The sequence below is a fragment of the Monodon monoceros genome, unplaced genomic scaffold (assembly GCF_005190385.1).
Source record: "Monodon monoceros isolate NGI ecotype Baffin Bay Population unplaced genomic scaffold, NGI_Narwhal_1 Super_Scaffold_12, whole genome shotgun sequence".
Classification (NCBI taxonomy): domain Eukaryota; kingdom Metazoa; phylum Chordata; class Mammalia; order Artiodactyla; family Monodontidae; genus Monodon; species Monodon monoceros.
This window is the reverse complement of record NW_021703768.1, coordinates 78,137,632-78,154,150: the sequence shown is the minus strand read 5'-3', so window position 1 is coordinate 78,154,150 and position 16,519 is coordinate 78,137,632. Positions and strand designations below refer to the sequence as shown.

The 16,519-nt window shown below is 41.0% G+C and overlaps 1 protein-coding gene across 1 annotated transcript in view; it reads left to right on the top strand.

Annotated features, from left to right (window-relative positions):
• The first annotated feature begins 236 nt into the window (after positions 1–236).
• Positions 237–16,519, top strand: part of PCSK1 (proprotein convertase subtilisin/kexin type 1) — a 40,838-nt gene continuing 24,555 nt past the window's right edge. Inside the window, exons 1-6 of the mRNA XM_029217440.1 lie at positions 237–605; positions 3,748–3,852; positions 7,163–7,273; positions 9,225–9,371; positions 10,677–10,753; positions 16,376–16,464. Of these exons, the coding sequence (XP_029073273.1) occupies positions 426–605; positions 3,748–3,852; positions 7,163–7,273; positions 9,225–9,371; positions 10,677–10,753; positions 16,376–16,464 (709 nt within the window). The 5' untranslated portion in view covers positions 237–425. The remainder of the gene's footprint in view (positions 606–3,747; positions 3,853–7,162; positions 7,274–9,224; positions 9,372–10,676; positions 10,754–16,375; positions 16,465–16,519) is intronic.

Genomic DNA, 16,519 nt, shown 5'->3' with positions numbered 1-16,519 from the left:
CTACAGAATTTACAATCAGAACGGGAGCAGACTTAACCGATACGAGCAAACGTTTCCTTCCTTTTCTTCTCTGCTGCTTATTTTAGCCGCTTCTCCATCCCGCTGGGAATACCATCCAGATCTTAGTCCAGGTAGATCTGACGTCAAGAGATGGCTTTCGTAGATTTGACGTGTAAACACTGATTTCCATTCCGACTCGGAAGGGCTGGGGCTCCACTCTGCCGGGAGACCGGGAGACCGAAGCGCTGCACTGAGCGCTCGCCGCCGCCCAGCCTCTCCTGCGCGTCTCTGTCTTGTCGCAGAACAACCGGGAGCGAGAAGTGGTCCAGAGCCGGAGGGTGGAAGGGGCGATCCTTTCTGGCTTTTCTATCTTGCTTCTCATTCCCCCTCTCCTTCCCACTCGTGTGCGAGCGAGTGGGAGAGCCATGGAGCCAAGAGCCTGGACTCTGCAGTGTACTGCTTTCGCTCTCTTTTGCGCTTGGTGTGCACTGAATAATGTAAAAGCGAAGAGGCAGTTTGTGAATGAATGGGCGGCGGAGATCCCCGGGGGACCGGAGGCAGCCTCTGCGATAGCCGAGGAGCTGGGCTATGACCTTTTGGGTCAGGTAAGAGTTTGCACTTTCAAAAAACTTTCTGGGGCTCGAGGGCGGGACTGGAGCGTAATCTCCCATGTGGGAGTCCCAGGTTGCACTCTCCTGAGCACAGAGGCAAGGAGCGGGAGCTTCTCCAGCTCTCGGCCCTGGCGCGCTTGGAGAAGGCTTGCCTTATTTATTGTTTGGGCTGGGCGCAGCCAGGCAGAACCAAGCCGCTGCAGCTGGGTACAGCTTAGTCTTGCTGCTGTCCGCTCTGGAATTGAAATCCGTTCCCGCGCGGTTTGGAAGAAAAACCCCTCCACGCTTGTTCACGGAACTTGAGATGCACGCAGGCTCTTACTAACCAGTGCCCAGAGGAGAGGCAGTGCGCTCTGTCCCCTGAGACTCAGCGGGTCTGCGTCAGGAGCTGGCTGTTTCATTCTTTTCAATATGGCAGCAGCAGATCCAAGTCCTGATTCAAGGGGCCAAGCAGGCTTGGAGATGTTCGCCGGCAGCCTTCGAGGATATGCCCAGGGCAACGGGAGAGTGTCAGTGGCCGGGCCTCGCGACCCGGGGGCTCGGGGGCTATGGAGTGGCAGAATGAGGTGGGTGAAAGACATGGGACCAACTCTCCGGGCCTCTACCGCGAGCTCTGGATTCTCAATGGAAACTTGCAAAGTCCGAGCTTCACAACTTTGCTCGGTCAGTTCCCCTGAAGGGTCAAGCTGCCGAAGTGACTGGGGAAAGGATATCTTTCTTGTTCCCCAGCCAAATGCGTATTAGCTTTCCAGGGGTTTCATCCAGTGAAAAAGCTGTTGCCCGTCCAAGCAAGGCCTGGGTTAATAGACAGCTGGGGGGTGGCGGGACGTTAAGGCATTATGTAGGGGGCTCCTTAGCTGTGCACCGCAGGGGGGTGTGAGTTCTAATATGAGCCTTCCTTTCCCTTGGCTCAGAATCAAGCCCTCATTCCTTGCCTTGTAAGTTGCTGTGCATGGAAACGGGGGCGGGGGGGGGGGGGGGGGGGGGAGGAAGGAGTTGTAAAACATTTTGGCGCGTTTTTTCTAGAGGTGGTGGTAGAGATGCAGCTGAAGTCATGGATGAGTAATGGGGTGTGGGCGTTGGCAATTCCATAGATCCAGATCCACTGGGGAATGTGCCTTTCCTTCCCAGAGGCTTCATTCTCCAACTTCATGAGCCAAACTGTCTGAAATCCCCAGCAGGGAAGTCAATACGCATATTGAATTCTCTTCTCCGTGTCCCAGTAGCAGACCCATACTTCTGCTTTTGTCCAGTCCTTGTTCTGTGCTAGGCTCCGTGTTAGGGGCTGAGGAATAATAGGAGGAAAATAAACTTTCAAGGAATCAAGAGTCTAGAGACTGGTTTAGAAACAAATGACTGCAATTGCAAGCAATTGGTATAGCAAAAGAAGCTGTTCCTGGAGTCTCAATACTTGTTGATTGAAGGATTGAGGATGGAAGGGAATTGGGGAGGGGTGAAAGAAGACAGCCCAAGGAGGAAACACTTGCACAGGTTTAGGAAGAAGAATCAAAGGTTGCCCTGGAGAACATGAGGACATTGGAGAAGGCACTCCAGGCATAGAAAACAGCTTGTGGGAAACCAGGGAGATAAAAAAGAAAGTGACTTACTTATAAGTCTGGAAACCGCAAGGCATTGTTGGGATCTAAAAAGAGAGTGAGTAGTGGGCAGAACTGCATGGGTGGGTACTGTGGGCATCATGGAAATCTTGTGTGTCCTATGAGGGAAAAAAAAACTGGGAACTTTTGGGCAGCTAAATAGCATTGGTAATTGTGTGAAAGGAGATTGGAGGAGAGAGCAAAAAATAACTCCCTCTTCATCTTCTCACCTTATTAGCCCCAGACACACATCCAAACCCGGACCATTCATTATGTGGACTGTCTTTCAAAATCACAAGTCTCAATAAATAAATAAATAACAATAAATCAGTACTCTTGGTAGGATCTTCGAGGAAGGGGTGGCATAGTCACAAGAGGCTTTAGAAAATAGTGGGAAAACCTATCTATACTTGCATGTGATTTGCATATGCATATTTCCAGTTAAATGGCATTACTAGTAAATGTTTTTAAAATAATAATTCTTTGTAAAAGACTGATGGTGCTTTCCTGGCTCTGCTTGTTTCTTCCTTTGTTTACACTTAACTTAGCATCGCTATCTTGAGCTCCTTAAGGCCTCAAAAGCTAGGATTGGGGGCAGGGGTGACAAGAAGCAAAACCAGTTGATAGCAGAAACAGAGCGAAGCACTGGTGATCTTTTCTTATGGCTAATATTCTCTCTCCCCAACTCCATGTAAAGCTTATAGCAGATTCAGCCCCTGAGGTTCAGGCTTGGAGCAGGCCCTAAGCATCTCTATTAAAAAATTCTCTAGGTGATAAGAAACACCAATTTAAAGAATGTAGTTCTTCTGAAATAACCCATTGTCAGTTGTTTGTCTCAGTTTAAAAACATACAGGGCATCTAGAGAATTTGGTAGGTTCAAATTAAGTACTATTTTGAATAAAGGGAAACTAGCTTCAAAGAATAATGAACTTAGTTCTAAATGGACCAAATGTATTGACAGTCACCCAGAGAAGTTTACACACTCCAAGGTGGAACACCTGTCCTAAATGTGGCATGCTGGTTTCTTCCTCAAAGCCTTGAACTATTGGAAAGTCAGATGGTCACTACTAGTAGCTTATAATAATTATCACTATGGATTCAATGGCTATATTTCGTAACAAATTATTCTAGCTGAATGTGGCACTGCCTATATATCGTACCAAAGGGTTTGCCTGCCTTCCACAAATTATTGTTCTCTGACAGAATAAATTTGACAAAATGAATATTTTTTAAGAAATGTCTATCTACACAATAACATCACCTAGAAAAGCAAATGTAGTTCCTCTGAAATACATGGAACAGAAGCATCAACAGCTCCCAAATATGCTGTGAGCCCAAGTGATAATGTCATGAAGCTCGTCTCAACACACTGAGAGGGAAGGCTTCTATCAGTGTCTTCCTCATGAAGAAAAATTGTTAACCTCAATACAAGAAATGGATTTAACAAAAGCTGCCTGTCTCCAAGTTAGCTGTGTTTCAACCTAACCTATAGATACTTACTTTGGAAAGAGGATTTTTATTTTAATTTTTTCTTTTATAGATTGGGTCACTTGAAAATCACTACTTATTCAAACATAAAAACCATCCTCGGAGGTCTCGAAGGAGTGCCCTTCATATCACTAAGAGATTATCTGACGATGATCGTGTAAGTGTTGTGCATTTGTCTTCAAACCAGTAACATGACTTATCTGCCTTCTTTGTGATTGCTAACAAGAGCAAAAGCAAATATGATTTTTTTTATTGTGTTCACAAAATCTGTAGTGTTTCTTATTATCTTCATAGTGTTATAATTGCACATAATAATAACTGGATCAGATTGGGTTGACTAAATTTTATACATATATATATATATATATATATATATATATATATATATACACACACACGCACTATATATATAAACACTAGCTCACAAATCCAGTCTAAGAGCATGAAAATGAATATGAGAATCAAGTGGCAGCACTGATGAGCTGTTTGACAATACAGTCAATCAACAAACTTTTATTATATGCCTATTATGTACCAAGCACTTTGATATCCGATGTGATGATGCCAAAGAAATATAATACATAAACCCTGTTCTTAATATTTCAGTGTAACTGAAAAAAACATTCTGCCGTTCTGTCTGGTTTGGTTATGTAGGGAACTAGTGCTTTTGAAGGAGCTTTAAATCCGTGTCTTCATGAGGCAAATGTTTCTGTAATTATTGTATAGTCTGATCCAAAGCATTTGATCTCTTTTTATCCTGGTCTGTATACATATTCAATGATTAGGCAACAGCAGGAAATGTCTAGAATGGATATAGGTAAAGTGTGGAGCCAATTTCATGTATATCTAATGTACCTTTTGATTTTGAAGTCTGTTTTCAAGGTCAGCAAACACACCAATAGAATGCTGAAATGAAACAGAAATTTGAAGTATTGGAATCTGCATACACAATGTTGCCTTTTCACAAGAATGTGCCATACTGGTGAAAACTTATCCTGGCTGGACTGATATCTGTGTACATGATTTCTGTTGTCTAGGACATTCTAAAGAATTCTGGAAGCTTTGTGAGAGATACAACACATACTTTCAACTTCCCATAAAGAAAAGTATAAGTGACAGAAAGGTGCTAGAACTGTTTAAAGTACAGGAATTCGTGAACCCTGTAAAATAATTTGCTATTTTATTTGTTATGCAACTGATAGAATTTAAAAAAAAAAAAGAAGAAGAAGAAAAGGAAGACAGATTAAGAGAGTAGGAAATGACTGGGCCTGGGTTACCAGTGTTCAAACATGAAAGAAGCAACCAAACCCAGACCAAGAATGCTGTATCAGGACCACAGACAGCAACACCACAGCTCACAAACAACCATTGCTGGCTTTTACCCAAGTTAATGGCTAGAAGTGAGAGACCTAATCAGAGGCCCTGAACATTACTTTAAACGTTTCTTGTCCAGTGAAATCTTCTCTTCGCTGTCCCAAGGCAGATGGCTAATTGTATGTGGGCTTTGAAAGTAGGGCAACTTCTAGCACTCTGGCTAGGCTTAGTCCTTGGGCAAAACAAGAGAGAGATTTCCTTGTCTGCCTAAATACATGCCTGACATTAATGCACAAGAAAGTAAAACTGACCTTCCTTCTCATCTTAATAAGGAGGAAATTGGATAGAGTGGAGCAGACCTAACTGTTACTATTACCCAGTATCTCACTAAAATGAACAGATGGCCCAGTTCTATTCTTTAGATATTTCCTTAATAATTGATTTGGGGGAGAAATCTCAAAGCATAAGGAAGAAGAGCTAAGAATTTACTCTTCAGCATAACTTCATAAAAAAGGGGTCTATATAATCCTATGAAAAGTTATACCCAGAATAACTTTAGTTCAGGAAAAACCCTAGAACACACTGAAGCTTGCAGTAGGAGGTTAGACTAGATGACTTTTAATTCCCTTTTCAAATCAAAAGGATTATTTACAATTAAGCACATGATACTTATTATATACATAATAGAAGGACACCATTAATTTGCTCTGTTCCACTTGGTCTGCTCTTACAGAGATTAATATGGCATTTGGAGTTAATGACATTAATCATAACACTGTTTCCAACAATTGGATGTTTATCAGATCAGATGACAGAGTGTCTCCTCTTATATTCCATTTTTTAAAAATTGCTTTTGATTTTCATTTTATTGCTCCTTTTTTTTTTGAAAGGGATGATATTCTTTCAAATTAGCACTCTGAAATGCAGCAGTAAGCTATCTTTATAAGTCTGTTAATGAAATCTCCAACTGTAAAGTGACTCTCTCCCTCAAAGATTAGTACTTGTTCCCTAGCAGCCAGTTCCCAAAGACCAACTCAGAAGACAGGCAGTATATTCCAAGCATTGAGGTATTTTAAGCCAAAACACTTACGCTTGAAAATACAGGCACTTTAAAAATAAATTATAGTGACTGATTTCCAGCTCTCAAGTCCCTCCCAATGTTTATAATAGGTTTGCAGTATATTTTCTAATTGGAAATTCAGGACAGTCTTAGTGGATGGTTTTATCCTTTAGTTGCAAATTATTTTTCAGTTTTTATTTTTGGATCTGACTCATTAGTATTCTCACATTAAAAATATCCTATCACACCATGGACTATCATCATGTGTACAGAAGAGAGGATATGTTTTGGGTAGGAAAGAGTCATGTTGCTCAGCAAAATTAGAGCATGGTATTATCTCATAATGAATATAACCACAAGGCAGCCCCTCACCCTCTCAGGGCCTCAAGTATAATAGGATTATGCTATAAATGTGGGGAAGGTAATTTTTGTATTGTTAGGTGTCTTTGCATAATACATGAAACTAAATCAATGGTAAGTGTGCACGGTCAGTAGTGCTCATTCATCATCCTGGATCTGTTTCTCATATTAAATACACTTAAACAGAAGGTTGAAGAATAGAGGAGGCAGAATTTCAAATCTGCCAAGACATAGCGCCTTTCTTGTCTTTTGTCACATTTGCAATTTCTATTTTTGTATATAAAGAAAGAGAAATTAAGCTGTAAGAGCAACATGACAGCAGTCTCTCGGATCTCTTAGCTTGTTGACTCATTCCACGAAAATGCACAAATTTTCTGCCACAGAACCCTGGAACCTCAATATAAAAGTGAGTAATATGGTCCATTCGCTGATGAAAGCAGGGTGAACTTTTACTTCCACTGTAATCACAGTGTAAATAATTTGAGGGAATCATCACTTCACTGACTGCTTCTCCTCCCCCTAAAGGTACATTTTACTGTAAGAGAGGACATGTTCATCTCACCAGTGGGCAATCCCTTCTTCTCACTGAGCTGCCAGTTTGATCTATAGTCAAAGGAAAACACCGTGGGGCTGCCTGAACTCTGATGGAGAGAGTACCAGAGCTAGTTAGAGGGAAGATAATTACGCCAGAGGCGGGTATTGGTTGATGTTTTTGCTCTAAAACTCCTTGTAGGTGCTATGGGCTGAACAACAGTATGAAAAAGAGAGAAGTAAACGTTCAGTTCTAAGAGACTCAGCACTAGATCTCTTCAATGATCCGATGTGGAATCAGCAGTGGTACTTGGTAAGTACCTACAGGAGGACTGTGTGGGACCTGGGATATTTGTTATATCTGCACAACAGATTTTTTTAATGATAGATAATTCAGCCGAGGGCTGTGTTACCTAGAGATTAGGGTTGACGGGACCTTCCATGATCTGGATCTTCTGTTTTACTATGTGAGGATGTCTGAAACACAGATCTTTAGCTACTATGAGAGGAAGGGTTGTTGCCTTTTGTCTTCTTAACTTTATCTGGAATAAGGACAGGAGAATCATGTCTTGCAAGTTAGGGGTTCCAAAACAGTACTCATGGCAAAAAAAACATATTTGATCAAAGTTACTCTTGAGAACCCTTTAAATCACCCAAAGAGTACAGTGAACATGATTCAGTAAATATAGCCCTGAGAGGCAATTTGCACACGCTTACAGGTGAGAATTTCTGAACTAGGCTAAAGGAAGGAACACAAGGAAAGACAAAAGTCATCTATCTGCAGATGTCTAGACTTGCGAACCAGTTCTACCTTTAAGATAGTTATCAAATCCTTGTTGGAATGTAGGCACCTAGTGGAGAGACTGTAAGCGTTCCTGCTTGCCTACGGAGCGCTCTCCTCTGTTTTAAGGTTAAGCCTCTATCGTAGTAATACATGTGAATAGAAGTGTTTATTGTTGAGAATATTATAAAAGATGAATTTTCATGACAACCATGAGCTAACGCTTAGACATCCTTGTTGCATAATGGATGGGAAAGGAGATCAACTCCTCTTGAAACTCTCTTAACCTAGGCAATACCTACTCCTTGCAGCAGGAGAGACTCATTAGCTAACACTGGTGCATTTGCCATGTGTCAAATACTATTCTAAATGTTTGACGTGAGTTAACTCATCTAGTTCTCACACAACATTTTGTTGTAGGTATAGTAAGTATCCCCATTTAACAGATGAAGAGACAGAGACATTGGCAAGTTGAATAACTTGCCAAAATCACGTAATTATAGTGGAGGGGGCATAATTCATGGCTCCAGAGGCCATATTCTTAACAACCACACTCTATGATTGTTCTTCTGACTGACAGAGAGTCCTTCTTCTCTGGCGTTGGCCAACAATCTGTGTGTAGTTCCAGCCTCCTGTGATTCAGCTTCATGTTGGCCTAGTAAATTCTTGTTTTGCCCCCGCCTCTTTCTGAGGAGCATCAGCCAGGGGCCAATGCATTCACTGATACTTTTGATTGTTGTTATTTATAAATATCTTGTTGACCTCTTCACTAAAAAGCAGGCATTCTTCTAGTGCATCTCTCTTGAATGCTTGGGGATGTGCTCATATCTGTGTTGCCTTGCTGTCTAGCTCTTCTTCCTTACAGTCCCACATACAGTAACTAACAGAAAAATTATCTGAAAACAAATCCCAAATCTTCTCTCACAGGTACTTACTCCCTAAATCACTAATACTTGGACATAGGCAGTTAGATTGCAAGTCTTGGTAAGACCACAGCCTCCTGGGCATTCCAGGTTCTGTCTTTTCTTTTAGAAAATTTATAAAAACATCCATGAAGAGCTGTGAACCAGACAATATAAAGTACATTCAGTTTGGCAGTGGAGGCTCAGGATTTGGGGGGGAGATGGAAACATGGGACATCAAATAAAGCTTTGGTAGATGAAGAGCTTGAGCATGTAATTATAAATGAAAGCAACTTAGGGATGAACTTCTTCAAAGCCACGCAGCTCAAAGACAAGGGGCACAGGGTGATTCATCCTTTTGAGTGATTTTCCATTGGAACAACTGGAAAAAGAGCAGCACTCTGATGATTCACTTGGTCTTACCCTTAACTTTGTTTTTTTATTTCACCTAATTGCCCGCTTCTAACGAATAGAGTGGCCCCAGGAAGAAGAAAGATGGGTCTCCAGACTGGAGCTTCAGTTCTTATTTTGCAGCAAACAAATCATGGTTTTACCGATGCTTCTTGGTTTTTCTTTATCAGCAAGATACTAGGATGACTGCAGCCCTGCCCAAGCTGGACCTCCATGTGATACCTGTTTGGCAAAAAGGCATCACAGGCAAAGGAGTTGTTATCACTGTACTGGATGATGGCTTGGAGTGGAATCATACAGACATCTATGCCAACTATGTGAGTCTAAGCCCTCCCATTGCTGCAACTTAGGGAGTTGTCTACACTGACACACAGTTAGGACTTTGCTTCCCTCAAGCAGGAGGCTACTCTGATGTCAGCCCTGGTAATGACGGGCCACGGTTTTGCCACTTCCCTCACCCTTCTGCCAGTGCACATAAATTTTTTTTTTTTTTTGTATCACTGGGCATCGAAAGAATTTGCTGGAGCCAAGGATTGTACAAAAGCATGTGTGTTGGGGTAGGGGGAGGCACTTAACATCAGCTAAATTATTAAAAGCCATTCAAACTCTATGCCACTCAGTATTTGGGGACATGAAAGCAATCAAATCAAGCCTGATGCCTGAGACCATTTTCACAGTCTTCCTGCTGACATCCCTTATGGGTCAATATCTCTCACATTGTGAAGTTATGTGAACGTGATTCCTTCCATGCAAATGAAAGCGTGCACTACACAATACAAAAATGACAAGCTGAGAAAAGTTTACTAAAAATGGGAAATAAGTAAATGAAAGTTATTTACTTAATTGGTTATGAAGTTCTCCATAATATTTTAGGTCTTTAAATCAGTGTTTCATCTTGAATATTGCCCCTTGTCTTTCTCTCATCCTTTCTACTCAACCAACATTCCCCAGCTAAAGAGCAAAGGAAACAGGAAGGAAAAGAAGAGATGAAAAAGATTAGGAATTATTAAAAGATATGGAAAATATAGAGAAGTAGCAGTAGTAGTGATACAATTCTTACGTGGAAGATGTTTAAGTGTAGCAATCTGATTGCAAAGAGGGGTGGGACCTGGAAGCTTGTCTTGAATTTCAAGCACAGCCTCTTTAATTAAATTACATGTTTATTTTAACTGAGGAGGCTGAAGGAGATCACTGTAGACCTGAGCCCCAGCCCACAGCCAGCTCTTTGCACCTATATTCTTAAGAAAGATGAGCATCAAAGTGTCACTAACTAGGGCTCTAGCTTAATTAAGCCATTCAAATTCTCTGGGCCTCAATTTTCTCATTTGGAAAATGAGGTGGTTGAACTAAGTAAACTTTGACTCCTTCTGTGCTAATATCCTATGAGAGTCTATGAGCTAGAGGTTTGGAAACATTCACTGAGAATTGGATGATGGCTCACTTTTCTGTGTATATCACCTCTGCCTGGTTTATGGGGATGATAAATGATCAGACACTGGACCAGAAACTCTAAAATTCAGACTTTTGAGCTATCAGCCAGGATGGAAATAGGATAGGGATAGAAGACTCGAAAGTACTGCTTTTTTTATGATGCTACAGTGTTATTTTTGTTTTCTCTTTAGGATCCAGAGGCTAGCTATGATTTTAACGATAATGACCATGATCCATTTCCCCGATATGATCCCACAAATGAGAACAAGTGAGTAAATGTGGATTTGGGGGTGGGGGTAAGTGTTTTAAAATGCTTTTATCTTACTTGAGAAAATTACACTATAAATATAATCCACATTTGAGCTCTCAGAAAATGTTCATGTACACCATCCATACCACAATATTTTGTTGCTTTTAAAACAGAAACAAAAGTTTCTATTTATATATTCCTTTGGGCTTATAGAACCATATTTCAATTAAACTTTCTTCTTACATTATGAAATGTTCCCCTCAAATGTTACTGAATAGTTATGGCTTTAAAAAAAATTGTTTGAGACATAAAGAATAAAAATCTGAGTCCACCCCCCCGCCCCCAATTCCTCTATGAATCGTTTATTACTAGCAACATGCTTGATGTTAGTCATGAAGAGAAATATAGATGACCAAGGTAACAAATCCCCATGACTTCCTATGTTGGCCACAACCATGCTCACTATTTCCCTCAGAAGAATATGACAAGGCACCAGACGAGAAATATACCATGGGCTTGGCCCTCAAATCCAACACAGTCTCCGGGGCATTGGGCTAATTAGTAGCCTGTTCCAGAATTTCTGCTGGGTATTCTAAAGCTAAAGGGAAGAGAAAAAGGATATCTTCTGATTCCTAAATTAACTCTCCATAGCAGCCACAAGGTGACGAGTGAGGCCAAGAGCCAGACCCACCGAAGCAAGAGGCCAAATAAAGACCCAAAGGCAAGAGACATTTTAACCTTTTTTTTCTTAGCTCCAAAGGAACTTCACCCTCTAGGCACACAGCCTCAAGTGTCCATGCCCATGTGAAAACTCATCTTTGTGCATAATGATGTCTCTCACAGACTTCAAGGAGACATTCACACTTTCCTCTTCATCTGCTCCACCCAAAAGAAACTTGCACCAAAGCAGATGAAAGCCAAGGCAAAATGAGTGCTGCTACAAGTGGGGATGGAAAGAGCAAGTAGTGAAAAGCTCTTTGTGGATGCCACATAAAGTGCTTCCCTTTTCTTTCTTCCTCTCTCAGATTATTAACCAATTAGGGTCAATAGAGTTCTCTCTCTCTTGCTCTCAGTTTCCCTCTCCCCTTCTCCCTTATTTTCTCAGAATTCCCTTGTGGCTGGTGTAGTAATGTTGACCTAAAGTTGTTACTTTGGATTGTCCTCCAGGAGGCCAACAAACCCCAGGAAGGGAGGCTGGGGCTCCAGGACTTGGCCTCAACTTCCGAGTGTATATTTCTTCCTTGAGGGGAAGGGGAGGCTTGGGGAGGGTTCTTTCAGTACCATTTACTTCTTTTAGGGTTTATCTCTTAAAGGGGTTAACAGCAAACAGCCCTTGAGGTTAGAACATTCCAGTAACAATACAAAAGGAACCATGAGAGGGCACCCTTGGAGGAAAGTGGGATATCTCAGGAACTTAGAGCAGGACCCCCCGAGACAAACGTTCAGCCATATTTCTGAGTGAGGGCTGTGCAAGACCAGGAGGAACACATGTTCTTTTAGAGCATGACCTTGTAATGTTAGCCTGCCTGGTAGTGATGGCTTTGCCAATTACCAGGAGGGAGGATGACCTTGAGGAAATCACCCATCTCACTCTGCCTCTATTTTTTATTTCGTCTCCTAAAATGGTGACAAGGTATCTGTTCCCTACCCTCCTAAAAGAAGCTTCCTAAGGAAATGGGCAGTAAGTGCTTGGAAGAAAAGGACACTCTTCCTAGAATGAAGTAAAAATGACAACTCTCAATCCATCCCCTTGATCAAGACTAAGAGGGAAATCTGCTCCGACCACATGGGCACAACTGAGGAGACTGTTAGCTGAAGGTGTCAGCCTCCTTCTTAGGCAGTGTGTACTGGGTCTGGCCCAGGATCCAAAGTGGGTGATAACTTGTGTGGTAGATGCATGATAGGTGAATACCTGGTGAAATGACATTCTCTAGAGTTTTGTACTCATGAGAAGGGGAATTCAGATGTCCCTCTTCCCTTCCCCCCCAAAAAAGGGGACTCTCAACTTATGGTACTGATAATAGCCACATTTCCCCCAATTCACAGAGTTCCAAAGGCCCCAAGGAAGCAACCCATAATTGTATGTATTTTGTGCCTGAAAACTCTGAGCTTCCAGAGCATAGCAGACCGTGGACCTTGCACATAGCATAGAGTTAGTGTAGCATGGCCAAACAAGAGAGCACAGACTTTGCAGCTAGATTTAGATCAAATCTTAGATCTTCCACTTAGTAGGTGAGTGACCTTGAGCAAATTCTTTAACTTCTTTGTGACTAGTTTTATCATCTACTAAAGAGGTAATAATAGTACCTACTTCATTGGGTTCTTAGGGGGATTAAATAAGTTTATATATGTAATTGGCTTGGATAGTGCCTCGTATATAGAAAAGGTTAAATGTGTGCTATGATGATGATAATGATCAAGGTTTTTCATTTAGCAACTAAGGTAGACCTCCTTTCACTGAGAAAAAAAGCATGACAAGAATAGTATCATCTGATAAGAGCAGAAGCAGAGACAATTTTCTAAGCCAATTCAGAATCTGCTATTTGAAAATTACACAATAAGCAGCTATCTCTCACGGTCCTCTTGACTATCAACCAAAAAGCTAGCATCCCCATCATTTATCAAAATGTATAATAAAAGTAGAGTTACCCTTCTAGCATATTGTCAGAAATAAATCCCTTAGGTTTAGAAAATGAATGGCCCCATTTTGTCTTGGCCTTTATAGCAGTTAGAGACCTATTATCTCCCAATTCCAAGGGCATTATCTCTCCAAACTATCTGTGTTGCTGCTGTTCTTTATTACTATGTAAATGAGGTTAATAAAAGCTACATTTGAATTCTCCTCTGCAAATCAAATGAGGAATCACTAAATAACAAAATCTTAAAAGTGCAGGTAACTCTTACTACTAATCTGGCATGAATTTGTGATCAGTATTTCAACACCAATTACAGATTATTCTTCTATTTTATAACATGTGTGGCAAGGATATTTTAACTAGTACAATAGTAGTCTTTAAATTATCTTCTGGAAAAATTTTTTAAAAATCAATTTGTTTAAATGCCAGTTATAACCATTGTTCTAAGATAATAGAGTGTTCTTTTATCTCAGAGCCTGATTTAAGGAAAGAAAACTGCAGGTCTAGGAAGAATGATATAGAACCACTTTAATAGAGTCTTTTTTTCTCAAGGTGTGCAGGTGAGAAGTGAGGATAAGAGGAGGCAAAGATATCAACCCCTATTTGTACCACGATCCTGCACATTTTAAGAAAATAGTACTATGTAAAGAGAGATAAACACTATATAAAGAGAGATAAATAATAGGTAGTGTCATACTGAATCATTTTTAGGACAGAGGTACAATGCTGGAGATGTTTGCCAACAGGTTGATTCTGTAGGCTCTACCTGGAGACTTTGCTATCTTGGGTGCTATCTTTCATCTTGTGTAAGTGGAAATACAGGTGGTGGTGACTTCTGGTAGCATATTTCCCCGATGATGGTAAATGAACTTTCCCTTCCACAAAAGGAAAGAAGGCTAATCCACAGGCATAAGGTGCCTTCTATGTGTTCAATATGCATACATTTCTCAGAGAATGGGTGTGTTGGTCAGGAGAGCTTCAGTTGCAAGTGAGAGAATCCTAACACAAAGATTAAGTAAAATGGAGATATGAAAATATTTTCCCCAAGAGATGTTCAGCTTCAAGCATTGCAAGATCCAGAAACTCAAATAGTATGCCATCAGGACACCAATTACTCTGTATCCATCTCCTAGTGCTGCTCACCTCCACTTAGCTTCATTCTCAATAGAACACTGCCTGGTAGCAAGATCCACATGGCTCACGTGGAACTTAAAGCTGAAGATTCTTGAGAAAGAATATAATTCTTTCCCCCAGAATCTGCATCAATTCTTGAAATGCTCTCTGGGAGGACAAACCTCATGATAGAGAATCACAAGAAGTGAGCGAGGGCCACTTCCCAAAAGGGGGAAATGCTAGAAGACCAAAAAGAAGTGGGTGCCTGCTACATTAGGGAAGACTGTGAATTAAAGATAATTACATTGTTCTGACTTAGAACTCCTATCCAGTAGTAACATAAAGGAGGAACATCATTTAGTGGAAGGAGAACAGGAAATCATCTTTGGTATTTTAGGAAAAAAAGATAAGTGAAACAGGCTTATTTTATTTTATTTTTTTCCTTAGGAATTATTCTTTCTTTAATTCATAATACAAGTATTAAATAAATCAAGTATCAATATTTAGAATTTTTAAACTTTTTTTAGTGGTTTGAGAGATGGCAATTTTTAAAAATTAATTAATTAATGTATTGAATTTTGGCTGCATTGGATCTTTGTTGCTACGCGCAGGCTTTCTCAAGTTGCAGTGAGCGGGGGCTACTCTTCGTTGCGAGGTGCAGGCTCCTCATTGCAGTGGTTTCTCTTGTTGCAGAGCACAGGCTCTAGGCATGCAGACTCAGTAGTTGTGGCTCACGGGCTCTAGAGTGCAGGCTCAGTAGTCATGGTGCACGGGCTTAGTTGCTCTGTGGCATGTGGGATCTTCCCAGACCAGGGATTGAAACAGGCTTATTTTAAATGACCCAGTCAATTTAGGATTTTTATATTTCATGCTGGGCTAAATTAATTGATGTCAAGTACAGTAGTGTTCAAAGGGAGCTGGCTGACAGAGTTGCTCAGAGCTAACCCTTCCTCTTTTTTCCTCTATGTCAGCATATCTGGTCAGTGGCTCCTCCAAGGCACTAACAGCCTTCATGCTGCTCCCAGGAGCTTCCACAATGGAATAAAGTCATGAAGTAAACAAATTCACATTAAAGTTTCTCTCAACTTATTGACCCTCCTGAGGTCAGGGAAGTGATGGGAAAAGACAATCACTATCCCCAGAATTTCAGAATTGATACTTTAATGGTGGACTTTGGTCTGTTTTAGAGATGGATTTTTTTTTTTTCCCCAAACACTCTGAAATCATAAATTACCCTCATTGTCCCTAGTTGCAAAACTAGTCTTGTTCAGGTTTCTGGTCCCAGTCAGAGTTGCAGGAGCACCCTGGTTTCCCAAATAGCCTGTAGTGTCCTGTTAAAATTTCAAAATCCTCTTGGTACCAGGAAACCTTCAGATGTTTTAGTCTGGTATATGGTTAGAGGAGGAGAGGAGGGCTTGAGAGGGGGCTCTGTTTTACACATCCTACTAGGACTTGTACAGGTTAAACTAATCCAAGGAAGTCACTAGTGAGGGGAAGTGAGGAGTCACTTTAACACCAAAATTCTGGTACAGAAACCATTTCTTTGAGATGGTATCAATAGCTAACACTTCCTGGGTTCTTACTATATACCAGCCACTTTCCTAAGTGTTCTGCATACAATTTTTCATGGGATGCCACAATTCTTTGAGGACGAGTAACTTACCCAAGGTCACATCACTAGTTTGTGGCGGAAGATAGAACTTGAACTCATATACTTGGGCTCCAGTACGTGTTCCCTTCATCTGATACCTACACTTCATCTAATGCCGATGGGAAGAAAACCAGCAACAAGCCTGACAAAAAGTTAACATATCCACGTACCATGGATTCATATGCAACACCAATGTCTGTCCTCATTTACGTTTTATAAATCCTATTTTCTAATCCTCAGACATGGGACCAGATGTGCAGGAGAAATTGCCATGCAAGCAAATAATCACAAGTGTGGGGTCGGAGTTGCATACAATTCCAAAGTTGGAGGTAAAGCAAAGGGTTGTTCCTGTAGTTTTGCACCTTAATTTGAGTCTTGCATTAC